The sequence below is a fragment of the Aythya ferina genome (genome assembly GCF_964211825.1).
Source record: "Aythya ferina genome assembly, chromosome: 2".
Lineage (NCBI taxonomy): Eukaryota > Metazoa > Chordata > Aves > Anseriformes > Anatidae > Aythya > Aythya ferina.
In genome coordinates this window covers 109,711,376-109,729,361 of record NC_140297.1, presented here as the reverse complement: position 1 = coordinate 109,729,361, position 17,986 = coordinate 109,711,376, and the positions used below count along the sequence as shown (strand labels likewise).

The 17,986-nt window shown below is 39.9% G+C and overlaps 1 protein-coding gene across 13 annotated transcripts in view; it reads right to left on the bottom strand.

The window, feature by feature from the left end:
* Positions 1 to 17,986, bottom strand: part of DLGAP1 (DLG associated protein 1) — a 417,012-nt gene that overhangs the window by 21,410 nt on the left and 377,616 nt on the right. For all 13 annotated transcript variants that reach the window (XM_084510659.1, XM_084510658.1, XM_084510653.1 and 10 more), the window contains 2 exons: positions 3,617 to 3,990; positions 649 to 740 (listed from right to left, as the gene is read on the bottom strand). In XM_084510659.1, the coding sequence (XP_084366785.1) occupies positions 649 to 740; positions 3,617 to 3,990 (466 nt within the window). The remainder of the gene's footprint in view (positions 1 to 648; positions 741 to 3,616; positions 3,991 to 17,986) is intronic.

The following is a 17,986-nucleotide window of genomic DNA, read 5'->3' as shown; positions in this document are numbered from 1 at the left end:
GCTGAGGTCTAAGGCATAAAGAAATGTCTGCCAGAAAGAGATGTTTTAGCAGGTTAATGAGGAACTTGGTAACAGCCTGACAGGGTCATTGCAAATCACATTTCTTTTTTACTGAAATTACTTTAGCCTTTTGAAGCCACAGGAAAATATTCTGCTACTTTACAGAGATATTTCACTGAATTTAAAATAGTGTAGATAACATGTTATTTTTGAGTATTTTTAGCAGATGTACAGGGGGAACAAAAAGGCATGAAAATGTACGTCTCCTCTAACCAACGCCACAGCCGGCAAGCCAGGGGAGGACTGAGGGCCCAAATGCTGTCAGCTCAGGTTTGCTGCACCCAGGTTTTCTCAGGAGAGGCTGCAAGGTGCCCCTTCTCTTGCTGAAAAGCACTAGTGCCCAGTGGCTGCTCCTGTGCCATGCTATAGCCAGGTGTGAGCAAAACTTCTCCGGTTCTCCCACTGCTCCTGAAAAATCACCTCTGACAAACAAGAGCCAGGACATTTATAAGTCTCAGCTTCTCAGCTGGATGACCTAATGATTCAGCGGGGAAGCAGGTTTATGTTGCCATGCAGGAACTGGGACTCTTAAAAATTAATTGTAGCACAACTGTTTACTCTAGGAAAACATTATTAACTTTCACTCACCATTTCTCCTCTTCAACTTGAACTCCTATGGACTGGAACTTACTAGTTGCTTTGTTTTCAACTGATTTGGCAGATTCTTCAGCACCATCAACCTTAAAAAGCAAAACAAAAAACAACAAAGCACCGCAGCTCATTAGAATGTATTTTGGCAGAGATATCACCTGGCTACTTACAATTTCTATGCACGATCACTACTAAGTGTCTGTGCATATGGCTTGTACCATAACTACCTTCATCCACTTGGATATCTTATCTCTGGTATGCAGTGTCTGTTCATATTAGTGAATATTACTCATTCTTGTTAATCTGTAAAGCATTTCTGTTAAGACAACGTTAGGCCTGAGAAATGCAGGTGGGGTTTATCCAGTATTTTGTGGAGACTGGATGCTCAGATTTGCCAGAGCCTCTGAGCAGCTGGAACACTGCTTGCTGCGCTGCACCATTTGTTTGATTTCACCTGTTAGTTTGTACCTGCACATGTAGGTAAGTCATGTCAAAATGATGAGTTTACTTTGTTTAAATGTCAGTGTCCTGAATCAGAGCACTGTACAGGTAGGATATGAAGAAAGTAGATATCAGAGGCATTTTCTCTGCTGCTCTACTGTGCAGACAGGAGGTCCCTAGGAGCACAAGCAGGAACTTTATATTGCCTCTGTGAGAACCAATAGTATCGCATTAAAGTTTAACCATTGATATACCTTTGAGAAAAATCACAAACTTCTGGGTCCAGCCAGTGTAGTTCCTAATTCCAGGTGCTATATATGAGATTGCTAGTCATACCAAAACAAACAAACAAACAAAAAACAAACAAACAAACAAACAAAAACACAAAAAAAACACAGCAAGTTTGGACCACAGTGACCTGTGAACCTACTCTGACCCCAGATGTACAAGATCTCCAGATGTAGGTAGCATCTCCTCTACTGGCTTGCTATTGAGAGCAAATTCAACAGCCCTGTGCAGGAAATGTGATCAAGGAGTTTCAGAACTGTTCAGTGAAGTAAAGTACTTACTTGATGTTGAAGCTTTTTGGGACCTAATTCCACCTTAAATAACATAACTGACAGAGAGAGTTAACCGTTTTGATGGTAGGGTTTCTCTTTGTTTTACTTTGCTTGTTTGTTCAACAGATTTACAGCAAAGGCTTGTGGTGACCTAAGAGCAACTGAGAGGTGCAGAGGACACACCAGGAGGTTCACCACAAGTGCATGTTCGGTTTATTTATTACAGGAGGAGGCAAACCTCAGTCTAACGTGGCTTGCACTGCTCCACAGAGATGAGCCAAACTATAATGAAGATGTTTACCTGCTCTGAGTTCAGTCTAAGGCTGAGTGAAGCTCCCATTGCAGTCAGGAGAGGGAGGCTGACCATCCCCACGCACCTTTCATGGAGGGGTTGTGATTATGCATGTCAGCTCTAAGTTTCAGAATTTTAGCAGGAGATTTTCAAATGCTTGAACAGTGTTTGGGACTATGTTTTCCTCAAATGCCAGGAAACTGGGTCTCCCGTGACTCTCAAAAGCTGCATTCTTTACTTGCAGCAACACTACCTTCGGAAGAGACAGCTGGGAAATGGTGTCTTCGGAACCCTGGTTCACGTTACAGCTGTTCATTTGGGCTTCTGCGAATGTGGAAATTATTTCTTTCTACCTGTTACTTCATCTGCAAAGGGTCTTTGTTGCTTTGTTCAGTGAAAGAAGGGATCACAACAATAACAGAGAACCTTTGCCTTGGCTGGGCATAGGAATAAATAATAGAGTTTTCCTTTATCCTTATCCCACCTGGATCTTACCCCTGCCTTTAACACTGAACTTTCAGAAGTCCTTCTTTCAGAATATATCCAAAACAAATGGCTGTGAAGCACAGAAAGGGTACAGTAAACTGATCCCACAGGCAATAGTTAACCATTGCCCTCCCAAGAAGAAGTTAAAAGGAGTAAAGACACCACTTCTCTAGGAGCTGCCCCTGGGATGACATAGTTCTGTTCAGCGCCTCCCATCTCATCAGGCAGATGCAGAGATTTCATGGTAAATTCTTAGGCTTTGCAAATCAGATAAGCCTGCCCAGGCACAGAGGAGGTTGTAAACACAATTTCCATCTGCAGGAAAAAAATAATGTTTTTTGGGAAGGCCGATAAGCTATGGATTGCTATTCTGTTTGTTTGGGACTCATCTCCCATCAAAACCTATGCTGATTCTCACTTGATTGTAAGTTCAAGTACTTTGTTGCAAGAGCTAATCCTACAAGCAGATAGTTGGCCTTCTATGCACATTCTTTTTTATTTATTTATTTATTTTTGAGGGGGAAGTGAGGGTGGGTATGGGAAAGATTAATTAAGATAGCAGATTAAATTGGTCTAGTTTGTTTGCTTTTCTCCTTTTTGTAAATACAAGTCAACTTTGGCAGGGTTAGTTTTCTCATTTCATTCCACTAGAGGTAAAAAAAAAAAAAAAAGTGTAATTTTCTTTAACAAGGGCAAATCAGAAGGAACTTATCCTCTGCTCTTGAGTCTGAGATAGGAACAATACTGCCTCATTCAAGCGGCCACCAGTCATTACGAAATGCATGAATAAGCAGTGACAATTAATTCAGTGAGGCTGGACAAAAATATTTTTGGGGTGATAGTGTAATGTAAATCATTGTTTTACACATTCCCTTTCAATGATTTAATTCATGCCTTTCTGACCCCTGCTGTGTTATGATTCATAGATTAGTGCTCATGTGTGTAATTTAACAGAGCTGAATAACAAGCGGCAAGGAGACTTAAACAAATCCTTGCGTCTGATGTTTTTATGATAAATTAGTAAAACATCATTAGTACCATGTGGCATGATTAAGCTGCTGGAAATTCTACTTAGGCACCTGTCAGGAAAACAAGAAAAACATGCGAAACATTGTGTAACAAGCAGTAAAACAAGTGTAGAAACCCCAAACAGTGGTGCACATATAATCCAAGTCGTGTACCATACCTGTATTCCAATAGATAAGCATCTGTTTTTCTTGAAGTGGTCCTTCTTTCTGTCTTCTACTGCAACAGTGGCAATGGTTGTGGTGGTGGTGACGGTGGCAGTATTGTTTCCTACGTGTTGACTTGCTGGGCCATGGATCTGCGCATTAGCAGCTTCAATGGCAGCTGTTAGTGCCTTCATACTGTCCAAGCTCTCTGTGGAGTTGCTAAGTCCAGACTGACTGATGATATCTCCCCTCTGTCCATGCCCATCCATGTATGCATCCTGGGCAGACTCCGTGCTGCTCTGGGCCGTGATGGAAATAAATGGTTTGGTGGTTGTTCTTGGTGGGACTGGAGGCGGTGTCTTCTTATAGGTGGTAATGCAGGATGACACTGGAAAAACATATGAGGGTTCTTGATTTGTTGACGTTGCAGGGAAAATGTATGCAAATATGATCTCAAGACACCAGTAAGCATGAGGAGAACAGAAGTAAGGAGAATGCTGTTAGCCAAAGAGCCCCCAAAAGCTCCAGTGACAACACTATGGAAATACCCCACTTATCAGTGTCCTCTACTCATGTCCTCTCACAGTAGAGGGAAAGAAAAGATCTATTTGCCAAGTTCCTCCTTAGCCTTTTAAGACTGTGTTCTCCAGCCTGTTTGCTGCTAACTCTTCTAAGTCAACCAGTAGAGTCAACAAGTCATTCCACCAAAATGTATGTTCTGGGCATAGCTTCCAGACAGGACACGCAAGGATCAGTCTCCAATCACATAACCAGCTAATGTGTACTTCATGCAGTTTTATTGCAATTTCTTTTTTTCTCTCTCTACCCTGTCCCACTGTATTTACTTATACATTTATTTATTAAATAATTTTAAAACAGCATTTCTTTGTTCAGAGACACATCCCAAAGCTATCCTAAGCAAAAGACTGTTAACACTCGTCATGCTTGAACTTGTGTATTTCATGCCATAAATTGCTCACTTGTTGCACAGACTTCTCAGGTACTTTGAAATGTTTTGTAAGCTGTGGAGGGCATGTTTAAAACAACATTTTGCTGTTGTTATGTCTCATAATAAATGTAACATTTTGTTTCTAGGAAAAATGCTTAATTTTACACAAAAGGAGTTAATGTAATGAAGCCAATGGCTAACGCCTGTCAGTGGGACTACTTAAAGAAAAGCATAAGTATAAACGTTTGCAACAAGAGAGACTTCAAAAAAAGTTTATAAGGACTCCTCTTCATATTTTGAAGGTCATTGTAAATGCTTCTATATGGATTTAGAAGTATAATTTGAGGTTCCCACATTAGAAACTATTGGCTGGTGTTTACAGAATTACATGCAGAAAGCACTTCATGGAGATAAAAACATCTTAATTTAAGGGATAGTTGGCAGCTCTGCAGTGCTGAAGTCCTGGAATGCTTTCAAATGAGGAAAGAAAGTCCATTAAGAACAAAAACCAATCATGATATGTTCTATTTTTTAAGCAAATAAATGCAGGCATTAACCTGTGCAAAGTTCAGACACAAACACGTTAACATAAATTCTTATTAACAGTAATCATATGGCAAGAAATGATTCATTTTAACTGGCAGACGTCTATGCCACCCACATAAAAGGTAAGTCTGCTACAGCTGTTCTGCTCTCTGTTTGCACTGTACGTGCTTGTTGAGCCAGAAGCCATTATGGTATTAATTTGACTAGCTCAGATCCATATGCCTCATATCTCCCAAAACCTGCACGAATACTTACAGTGTAAAAGGTGTTTCCAGGGCATGAAATCACACAAGATTTTTTTTTTCTAAGGATTCCGGTGTAAGTTTCTGATAACATGTCTGAACCCATGTTAAACACGTTAAATGCTAATGGAAAAAGAGTATTTTGCTAAGGTAGCGAGGGTTTTGAAGCTATGATTCAGTTCTGAAGAATCAAACAGAAACCACGGCATCTTGGAGAGAATACACGGCTAAAAATGAACTTGTCAAATTTTGACTCCTGGGAAGTGAATAGTTTATAGAGGTTAAAGGTGCTTTTTTAATGTGCTTATGACAAAAGGCATCCATGGAACTAACAGCAATGATTACAATTTTACAAAGAAGGTTGTGAATTTTATGCAGTTCTTCATGGGTATGGATGCTGCCAAAAAGCCCTTGTGGTGACTGTGCACGTTCAGGTAAATCATCTGTTCTTGCTGCAGAATTATGGAGAATTGTGGAGGCTGTGGCTGGGCAATAGGATCCCAGAAATGCCCCAAGTGGCTCATGGTCTGGAGAAATGTTCTCCGAGTGGTGGAGACGCAAACTGAAATTCACCACTGAAGAATTCAAAGCTTATAACTACACACTCATATACCCAGGTAATACCATGATGATCCTGTTCCAAACAGAGGTTTGCTACAGCCATGCTACGTTGCAATTCAGCAAAGTATTAATTGCCCCATTTAAAATACAGTTGGTAAGGTCATTGTGGAACTACTGAGGAGACAGCAGCACCTTCAGGACATCCCTGCAAGGCAGGTAGGCATCATTTATCCTACTTAGCAGATAGGGGAATGATAATGAGACCCCCAAAGTGCTCTTAAGTCGGAGAGAGGGCTGTAAGAATAAAAACCAAGCCTTAACAAGGCTAGTCCCCACATTGCTGGTCACCCACAATGAGTGAGAGAGTCAATAGCAACTGTTTATCGACAGCTACCCAGCACTCTGGACACTGCAGTACAAATACAGAACCCCCCGATTAAGTTGTCTTTCATTCTGTTGGTAAACGCACTCGATGAGGAGCCTAATCCACATGGCAGTGAAAGATGTTTGCACTCAGCTAATTAAGTCTGAAGTTATTCGTAAGAGGGGGAGAGGATTGACAACTCATACGGTGAAATTGTAAAGAGAAACAGCGAACGTTGTTTCAGCAAGTCAAAACAAATCCTCGGTTTCCTGGAGTCACGCAGCACGTACTGTACGGCTCCGGAGAAGCAGAGTGTGCAACTCATAAAAGAACCCCAGGCACTTCATTACTGGAAACGATGCAAGCTCCTGCCACTCCTTGGCAGGAACGACAACAAAACAATGCTCGGGCTGCAGTCAGAGGCAGCTGCTCGCTCAGTGTCGGAGCTGGCTGCGCCCTCCCAGCGGCCGGAGCACTGCAACAAAAAGGATTTGGTGCATCAGGTTTCTCCGGAGCTCTTTCAAGAGCCCAGCAACGTGTGACATGGCAACCTGAAGGACCTGACAGGTTTTAAACTGGCTACGGTGCTTTCAGTGCTAGGATGCCTGAAGAAGAATGGGAGTACTCTCCAAGGAAAAGGACAAAACCCCAGTGCTCTCCTTGTGCAGCTGAGGTCTGAGTGTTTGGTGGGTGCAGGAGGAGGACCTCGCCTTGTGCTCTGTTCCTGCAGGCAAGGGGGAAGTGTTTCCATCCAGCTCCGGAGGGGGACTGCTGCGTGGGAGGATGCTGATGGAGAAGATTACAGGATCACGGGATGCGTAGAGAAGATAGGGAAATCCTCACTTCACACACAGGGAACATTCAAGGGGTTTTGCACTTGAAAGTTAGTTTAATTCACACCAGGAAGTGAATTTAAAGGGCTCTATAATTCCCTGATAAATACATTCTTGGACATGGATCAAGGAGCGAGGTTCTCTGCTCAGACTGATCTGACTGGAGAGTCGAGTCAAAGGAGTCTCATTTGTCATTATAATTGCTTAGGCATGGAGTTAATCAGAAATAACTTTTTCTTAATAGCAAATGTGAATATGAATCCTCAGTCTGTCACAACATAGAGTAGCTTTCTGTATTATTTTACAGAGCACACTTGCTGCCAGAGCAGGTATACATTCCTCTCCTAGGGCAAGGTTTGATCCAAGTTAAATCATTTGCAAGAAAACTCTGACTCCTGAAGCACCTTGAGTCACTCCCATCTTTCCCAGCTGTATCAACCCACTCAGTAATGCTCTCCTTTCTGTTTTGATCTTTATCCTATTTCTGTGGCCTGCTTTTGGGTTATAGTTTAATCCCAAATACCTAGTGAAAAAGCACTTTCTCCAGATTAGGAAAAAAAAAGTTACGGTGTTTGTCCTCCTAGCCAGTATTTCCAAACAACTAGCTCATGAGAGAGGAATTTGGAACAGGGAGTGTCAACCACCCAGTTCAGAAGGAAGTCTAATGATAAAAAAAAAATAATCCCAGATTGCATAATAATAAAGGCCTGAATTTGAATGTTTCATTGTAAGAGCACTTCAGTTGTTTAAACACGCTCGCTAGGGAGATGAGCCCTCAGGAACAAACACCAGCACGCAAACCCAGAGTTTTAGCTCGGTGGATGGGTGCTCAGGAGAACCCCAAGGCAGACTAACATTTGCAAAGAGATCAAATTCACACAGTGCTTTGAGCAGTTCAGGTGATGAGATATGTGAGCAACATCTTTCCATCTCTGATTTGGCAGGCTCATGTAAACATGGTTAACGAATACAAGAATAAACGAGGGCGCAAATTTAAAGTCAATTAAAATAATGGCGCTTTTCGTGAGAAAAATGACTATTTCCACAGTTTGAAGAGAGCAGCAAAAGACACAGTGTGTACACAATTAAGTAATAAGGTACAAGGTAAAAGGTCCTCAATCATGTACAGATGGACTTAATCCTTCTGATTTAATGCCTATTAAAATGGTATGTTACAGCACTACACTCGCATCTCACCCAGCTGCACCACAAAGCAGGGATGCAGGCACATTCATGCAGAGTTGAGACATTGAGCTGCAGTTCCTGGGCTCCCCATGCAGAGGAGTGGGGCTTGATTTGGCTAGGTGTGCTCAAATGGAGCTGTTATTCTCCTTACCATGCACCTATTTCCCTGCTTTGTTAAGGTTGAGGGGGGTAGGGGTGTGAATGCTTGGAAATGGTGTTTTAGACTCTGTATTGTTATTTGCACATGCAAAAAGTTGGTATGAAAATGGGGCATCTGTTTTCTTAATCAAAAAGCTATTCTCAGGTAGCAGACGGCTTCTAAGGAAACAGAGATTTACCACTAAAACTAAACTGAAATAAAAATTTTCATAAGAAGTTCAAGACTGCCCAAGGGAATAATACTGGAGTGAATTATGGATGTCATTATCCCAAATGAGAGCTACTGAAATCTTTGTACCACGCCATCAGGACTTCTGCCAATGCCATGCTTTTTCCCTATCCCCACTACTGCCAAGCCATATATCTCAGCCGACAAAAGCCTAAGATACGCTGGCTTTGGAAACAGGCATAACTGGTAACTAAAATCCTGCAGAAAACTATACAAAGTATGTAAACTGTCTTCAGTGCACACAGTAGCACCACAGCGTTAGGAGATAACACCCCAACCACCCTGAGGTCTTGTGCTGGTGCTGGTGGTCATTTCAGAAGTCTGGACATTTTTGCTCCCAGGTAGGGTGCCTCCGGCTTTCCAGCTTGGTGCAGTAAGGGGGCTCCTGAAACCCATGACTGACCGTGGCTCATCCAGTATCTCAAGTGAGATGGAGTTACAAAATCTGCATGTGCACAGTCACTGGATGAAAAGTGAATACTCCTCTAGCAGATTTCTTTTTTTTTTTTCTCTTAATGACTGCTGCTGGAAGCTGCTGATGCCAGTCAGAAGTTTAATTGCTATCCCAGGAAAGCTGAATTAGTGCACAGAGAACAGGTGACGCAGCCAAAGGTGTCTGCTAAATGTCGTTTATCACTGTGATATTGCCACAAATTATGTATGCACAGACAAAATTCATTGCATGTGGGCTTCCTATGAGACCCACTTCACTTTTTCTACTATGTAGCCATAGCTGAACTTCTCTATACGTTAAAATTTACCATTATGCTAACGGTGCACAACTTCAGTAATTCAGCTCATTCAGCCTCAAACAGAGAAGTCTGTAAACAGCTGAAGCTCTGGAAAAACATCTCACATAAGCTGATAGTCATTGCCCAAGTGGATAGTTGCTAGGATGGCTTATAATATTTTACTCTTAAAAAACATGATCTTCACTGGGGTCAAGCAATTAGGACTCAGCTTTAGATTTTCTGAACTGCAAATCCTCCACCTCATTTTGGTTAACATGTAAGATCCCCCTTGCCTTTTTACACCATCAAGTGACCAGAGGGGACGGCAGCAGCATTTGCTTCCAGCAGCTGTCTCCAGCAGACAAAATTGCATGGTGCCCAAGGAGATGGTACTTTACTGAAGGGCTCGATCCTGGCTGTTGGCTCATGTGATGTGATGCCGTTAGGTACCCATCAACAACCCAGGAACAGCATCTCAAATTGAAACTCAGGCTGAGAGGAAAATCAGAAGTGAAACTATTTTGGCCTTGTCCTTAAACTCTGGTTATCAACAAAGCATCTGGAAAAACAACACCAGGAACAACACAGGTGATATGATTCTGACCCAGACAGACACTCTCTGAGAGCTTCAGAGAGTCAATCTTTAGAACAGTAATGGTAGAAGCTATCTGATACACAACATCAGCCTCTACATTCAGTGAAACATGTTGGAGAGGACTTAAAAAAAAAAAAAAAAAACACAAAAAACAGTAAGCAGTGTGGTCTTTCTGAGTTAACATACAATTTGCCATCTCTTTTAATCTGCACGACGTTTCCTTTTTTTTCTGAGAAAAAAAAAACAGGGAACCATTGTCTGATTTATAGCTTAAACTAAGTCTACTGCACTGTTAAAATGTTTTCTGCACTTAAATAGTTCACCAAATCCTTCACACTCCCCCCCCCCCCCTTTTTTTTTTTCAGAGCAGTCATGGAAAACAAGAAGCATTAGAGCTTTAGATAAAAAAGAACACTTAAAATATTTTGTGTTTCAGAACTTGCATGCCATCAAATCACCACGGTGAGAAATTCATAAACTTTCAGAATATCAATACATCCATTTTATAAAAAGCATCTATGGAGAACAGAGGAAACTATCTGAAATATGGTAGTTCATCCCACTAAGATCAAGGATGTGTAACAGCAAATAAATATAATAATAGGCAGCTTGATGAAATTGGATCCCTTTCCCATATATTTTCCAGGAAGCTACTTCACTGGTACTTTGATATAACATTTTGTTATGTGTTACTGCAGCACACTGAAATTCCAGAATTTGCATCCCTTTCCCTCTGGCAATACTGTTAATAAAGCAAAATGTTTTTTTAATTATTATTATTATTATTTAATATGGAGTTGCACTAACCAAATGCAGACATATACAGATAAGCAGCTATTTAAGTAAAAACACAATGCAAGAACCAAAGCAAGAACCAAAGCCTGTATTTTCAGAAACTTGGGGGGGAGGTTGAACTTTTTCAACAAGCATTTGTCCACCTGAGCTAGGAAGATTAAAATCAAAAGATTCAAATCCAAACATAGTCTGAAAAACTTACTTTAAAAAAAAAATAAAAAAATATTGAGGAGCAGTTGAATGTAAAGACTTGGGCTGCAGATGCATGCTGCAAGTTCTTGAGGCTAATCACTTAAAAACTTGCCACTTACTTACACTTTTGAATTGCATCTGGGTTCTTGAAAAGCTGACCCAAGCTGTAAACGAACCTCATTTCCAGACTATATCAGTAGCTCATTCAGCAAGTAGTTACCCAGTGAGCCTACCAAAGTGGAGCCCACCTTTGCCATTCTGCTTCAGTATATTACTGTTGCTGGTATTTCTCAAAATTGTCATGTAATATTTGGAACGACTGGTTATGAACATATTGATGTATTCTTCTATAAATAGTTTCCCTTTGTTTACACATGGAATATTTAATATCTGAGCAGCCAATATATAGGAGACTTGAATCCTGTCAAACCTGGAGATACATCAGGGCAGGTGCATGGTCAGGACCAAGCCTACATGTTCCTAAAGCTCCCAAGAAGCAGGGATTATGCATTGAGTCCCCCTTTGCTGTTCACTGGGAAGCACTGCATTTTGTCCTTCCTGATCATCTGCTGCCAGTCTTCAACCCATGGCAATGGAGCCGACCATCAGCAAACCAAGTTCAGCAGTCACTAATTTTAGCAGGAGCTTGTCAGTCACAAATTTGGTGGAGAAGTTGCGGGGTGAAGTTGCTCAGTTTTTGTCAAGTAGGAGATCAGATTAGAGAATAATTAGGATTCTCCTTATCTCTTCCAAATCTGTGAATCCCAGAAACTAGCCTGTGAACCTTGAGGAGAATCAGGCAAGCCAATTATCTAAAGTAATCTGATCATGCAGCATTGAAGCTAGCTAGGCATTAACATAGTTGGACATCCCTGTTTTCAACATTACTGCAAGGATTTTGTTATCACAGTCTTCACTGAACTAACTTTGAAAAGGCAGTATTTGGCTGGAGTATTGACACTTCAAAGTGTGATTCCTGTCCAATGAAAAATGACTGTAAAAATTGTTCCCTCTTCTTGAGGCTGGAAATGCACCTTTGTTTGCTGCTGATGTTAGCAAGAAAACAAGCTTCTACTGGTTTTTACTCCCAGTGGTTTTCCAAATACTTAATAAACTTAAGGTAGGGTAAGCAGAATTCTGTATCATTGCACACATTGGCATCAAGCTGCTCTCACAGAATTTGATTAGTGATGCATCCAAATTGGCTTAGAAATCAATTAGTTTAAATTGCTGCAAATCCACCCCTGATGTGGACATGTTTATATGTGGATATGATTGAAAAGGTCTTTTTTTTAATTTAAAAATAAATAAATGCAGAGGATGTAAGAGTGATTCATTCAATGAGTTTATCACAATTAACTGTATCAGTTAACTGATTTTAAATTGATTTCCTTTTATGCCATGGTGTGCAAACACACTTCACATTGTTATCAGTTACATCCACTTGAATACACTGAAAGCTGTACAGGTGTTAATTTAACCTAATGAAAATCTGTGAATTTAAAAGCCCTCTTTAACTTTCTCAGTCAAAATCTGTTGTCAGGGTTGCTCTGCTTGAATTGTCTTGTTCTTGCATGGTTTGCTTACTTTTATACTTGGTATTATTTTAAAAGATACAGTAAAACAAGGAACTTTTCAAAGCTCTGCACTATACAGCAGGTATATACATACAGGACAGTTATATTCCTTCAGTCATTATGGGACTGGTATATACAGCTAGTACAGAAATGTAGGTACACCAGTTTTGCATGTTATTCAACCCTAAGGCTGTTCAGAAGCTTTTAAGCAATCCAGAAAGTCATTGCTCTGACAAAGGCTATTCAAATATGTGTAAAACAACCTGTATGTGATGGAATTTACTATTTTTGGTGTCATAGCCACCTACACTGTTAACAAACTACCTCACTGTGCTGATGAGCATAGGTTTTGCTTCCTCACAGTGCAAAGCACTTTGTCACCTGATCCAGCAAAGGACTTAAATCTCTTTAAGAACCCATCTTAAGAAAAAAAGTGTATACTTAAGCTTTTTTGGTCAGTCTTTGCCTGCATCAAGGCTTTTAGTGCCCTCTCAGTGTCTCAAAAGTCTACCTCTCAATTTGCTTTTAGAATTTTATTTTATGCTGCTTGATATGCAAGATTATAGTAAATAGTTAGGTGAAGATTTAAAAGTTATTTGGATGACAGCAATAATGAAGGCCTACTGTGTTTTAGTGAGATATAAGTTGCAAAGAAACTGGCACAATTGGCAAAGAAAATAAAAACTAGTACAAACTATAAGAAGAATGTGATAATAAAAGCAACATGAACAACATTTTTAGTTGCTATAAATTGCCAGGAAACACCACAGGAATTGTTTTATATCCTTTTATTATCAATGCAGTTTGCTATAGCTCCAAAGACCCACACAGGTTTAACAATGCACTCTATTTTTCTTATAGAGAATTAATAATAAAAATAGAAAATCAGCATTCAGGAAGGAAAGTATCACCTAGATATTGAGCAAGACTATCTGTTCAGCCAGGGGAGTACCAACTTGTTTTTACATAATCAGTATTACATTCTTCAGCAAACTTCCCTTACGTGGGGTGTCCCACTCTGAGTAGGAATGTCAAAAACAAGTGAGTTGCCCAAAACCAAAAGGAAGAGATGCTTGCAGCAGGAAGAAGGAATGAAAGAGGGAAAGTTATGACTAAAACCACAGTCTGTGCAAAAGAGTAACTTGTCACCTGAGACAGAGAGTTATGACCCAGCTGAAAAATTCTGCCTCCCTTGTGGTCTGGGTAAGGTTATCAGATGACCTTTTGGAAGACATCTGTGCAGGGCAGATCTAGCACTGTGGGGTAAATCCATTCACTGTCAAATGAGGAAATGTAGACAAGGGCTTTACACAAGAAATTATACCTATCTTTGGCCTTATTTCAGGTAAAACAGCAAAACTGACTCAAGCCTGAGGACATTAACATTTTTCAAAACCTAGGAAAAACTGAATAATTTGGTGAACAAGGCATATTAAGAACATGTGAAATATGTATTCTGTGTTGAGAGGAATTAATATCCAAACTAAAATCTGGTTTCCATCTTCCCAGCCTGCATTCAGATTAAGAAATTCTGACCTTGCTCAGTGACAGGCTCGAGATCACTGTGGGTGACCTCATTCTTTTATCAATTTGGTCATTTTATGACAAGACTCCTGGCTGATATTGCAACAAACCAGCTCAAAATACTAGATTGGCATGAAAAATTCTTATTGATCAGCCTGAACGTCCAGCACACAAACTGTTGACATCTCATGTACAGTTCACCAAAGTGCACAGGTTACTATAGAGTATGAAGATGCATTTCAGTAAATCTGAACAAAAATAATGTCTTGTTGGGAGTCCTGAACTAGCAACAGGACAGCATCCAGATATTTCAACAAATAAAGATGGTGGCCCTGACACACATGGATGTGGACAGACCAGGCTCAAGCTATTTGAGATGTGAGAGACATTCTCATCTTTCCACATGTTTCTGCATTTATTAAAGAAATGCATGTAAAGGAAGCCTTGAAGAAGTTCTGATTCACAGTTTGCAGGAGATGTCAGACACAACTTCCTTGGGGACACGGGCTGCATCTGATGACCAACACCTTTTTTTTTTTTTTTTTTTTTTCTATCTTACTCACTCTGACTTACTTAAAAATAAGTCAGTTTAGCAACAGTGGAAATTTTAGAACTTGAGAACATGATCCCGAAACCCTGCTGGCTGAATTCATTCCAGTGGCAAAAGTCAGAAGCTTATTTTACATAATTTCCACAATGACAAAGCAGCATTGCCTCAGTAAAGGACCAATGTGAGTAAACTTTTATCTCCGAAGCACAAGTAGGATTTATCTTTCTATTGCAATTTCCTTTAGCTAGAGATTTTGAAATTAGTGCTCGTGGTCTCAGTTTGGGATAAACCTCCCTTCTCCCTAGCTCCTAGACTACACAATAATTCTAGCATTTCTTAATTTTCATAATTGTAAAAAATTAAAGATGCATTTTGTGCTGTCTTAGTTAAAAGGTAAACCCAGGCCATCTATTTAGTACGCAAAGAGAGAAAGCAAACACACCCACATGAGTTTTGGCACTTCAAAGCATTCAGACCTTTTGAATCTCTCAACTACTGAAGTGCTCTCTAAAGATCACAGGGCCAATACAAAGTCTCAGCAAACGCCAGCTAAGTGAATCCTGCAAATCCATACAATCTCACACGCACATTGTAAATCCTCCACGCCTCAAAGTGCATAAGATGCAGTGAAGGGGCTGGATCAATTTTTTAACCAAAGCTCCATTTTATTTTATTTTTTTTTCTGCCCAAGCCTGAAAGCTCTTCTTCTTTAATTATCCTTCTAATAAGACCCTTTTATTGCACACACCTATTCCTCCTACAGACGGTGTTTCTTTTGTAATCAAAATCTCAGCCTCGTAAACTTTGCTGGCTCACCGTGAATCAGAAGGTCACTTAAACCTGTACCATGGTGCTCCCATAGGCATATGGGATGTGAAAGAAAGGGAAAGAATCAGGTCTGAATCTTCATGTCCAAACGAGTTGATTAAGAAAAGAGATAAACTGACACAAATAGCTGTGAATGTTCAAGAAAAAAAAAAAAAAAAAAAAAAAAAGATGCTCAGCAGAGCAACAGGCAACAACATGGTACAACTCAGGCTGTTCTGTTTGGCTATGCCCATACTGCTTTGCTTGCAAACCTTTATATGACCTCAATTTCTGTTTGTACGGGTGTTTGAAGATTGATTGTCTTAATACCAGCACTTTTATCTGCATGGTTAACATCGTAGAGAACGTATTTACTCATTATTTGTTTTTCACATCAAATTAAAGAGTCTGAGCAGGATCAGTGTCAAATACCAATCACCCAGAAAAAAAATGCAAATAATTGAAATGGACAGATGACAAATAATCCACAAGCCAGTGTCTGCTTTTCATTAATTGTTTGAAAACAAATGATAAACAAATACATGTGCGAAAATGAGGACTCTTCACAAACAACTTGGTAACTGGGAAAAATTATAAATTCAAGATTAAAATCAACTCCAGTGAGTAAATCAGCCAGCTCTTGTTACCAGCAATATTAATATTTACTTTTTATCATGTGGGATCTAAGAGGATATCCAGACTGTGCCTAGCTGTAGGTCACAGTGGTATCATCCACAGCGAAACTGTACTCAGCTGGGAGAAACATTTAAGGCTACTTGGACATTTTCCAGAATAGCTATTATTATTATTATTATTATTATTATTATTATTATTATTCATTTTGGAAGTGCTTTAAATTGAATCACTGCACTCTCACTTTATTTGGGGTTAAGGGTATCCAGACGAATAGTTATTCTGGAGTAACTGTAGCCACTCTGGAGAATTTAAAGTTAGAGAAGACCTTGTTGAAGATAAAAGGCTGCTGCATGATAAACCCACAGTCTTCTCCCATGGCTTCTGTCTGCTCTGGAGTCTATCAAGGTGCTAGGCAGGTCTTTTTGGCCTAACTAGGGGCAACTAGACTAACACAGGCAATATTCAAGGTGATTTGGCTGAATACCTTGGGTGAAGAAAACAGCAACAAAATGTGCACGTGAACTGGCCTCTATCTAAAATGCCTGAGGGCACAGCCTTCCCTGCCTGCAGAATGATTGAAAAAGTGTCAACAATTAGATTTTAATAATTTCAAAGGTGGCTTATTACATCCACAATGTCATTCTTTTGTGTATAAAATTGCTGCCCAACTGATGTACACCAGGAGTGAAATCTACTTATAAAGGAAAAAGGGTCTTCCTCATAATTTTCCTGAATTTAGCACTTAGGACTGTGGATGAGTCATATTTTCCTTGTTATCCCATTCAGTTGACTTTTCTATAGATGCCTTGAATGTGCTATGTATTAACAGCCAAGTAGGCCACTGCAGCAGTTTTCTTTGAGACTGGAAACCCGCTGATTTGACCTGTTTATCAAGAGAAAAGCGTCATCTCAACAGGACAAAATTGTTTTTATATTTTTCCTCCCTATTTTCCTCTTCTGAGCAATTTCTCTTTAACCCCATGGTGTCAAGTAGAAAGTCACTGGTCTAGAGAATGTTTTTTTTCTCCCCCCCCCCCCATTTTTTTTTTTAAATATTTGTACATAATTCAAGAAAAAATATAGGAACAGTTTTCTTATTATAAAAATTTAAATTTTGAGGTTGGAAAAGCATACCCCTAATGATCTACATTTCATAATTTGCACATAACAAATGGCCTCAGGTCTGTTAAACACGTTGGAGTCCTCTAGGATGGAAGAAACTATTCACTGTAATTTAAGTTAACATTACAGTCAAAGAGCTTTCAGTATTAAAATTGTCCTAAGCTGCTCTGAAATGCTCAAGACCTTTATTTTGCTCACTTGCAGAGATACATGTTAAAAGGAAGATCTTATAGATCTTTGCATTAGCCTGACTAAGGAGAAGTGAGCCAGCTTCTCCCTTCCTCCATAAATTAGATGTTGTCAAAAGAAAAAAAAAAAAAAACGGGTTTAAAAAGCTTCTTTTCACATTCTTCAGACTGCTGCATGCCATTTGCTGATCTTGGTCGAGAACTGAGCTTGCAGTGAGCTTCCACAGCCTGCCATGTGTGAAATTCATACTACGTGACAATTTTAACATCAGTTTGCATCATTAACACATGTTCCTGTCTGCACAACGTTATTTTGCACTTTGCCAGATGAGACAGAGGCAAGAAGAATTGTTACTGTGCACAAGCAACTTTCTAATAAAAACAATACGGGTATTATTATTCTTGGAAATGCATTCGGAAAATCTTACTCTACATTGTACAGTACGCAATAGGGTGGGTGACAGGTAGGCAAGGTGTAAGAAAGAGGGATCCACAGGTACAATAAATAATTGTGTGCATGTGCTTGTCTGAACACACACTGCCATGTGAACAGAGACACCCTTGCATATACACACAAAGCTACATTCATTTTGAACTCT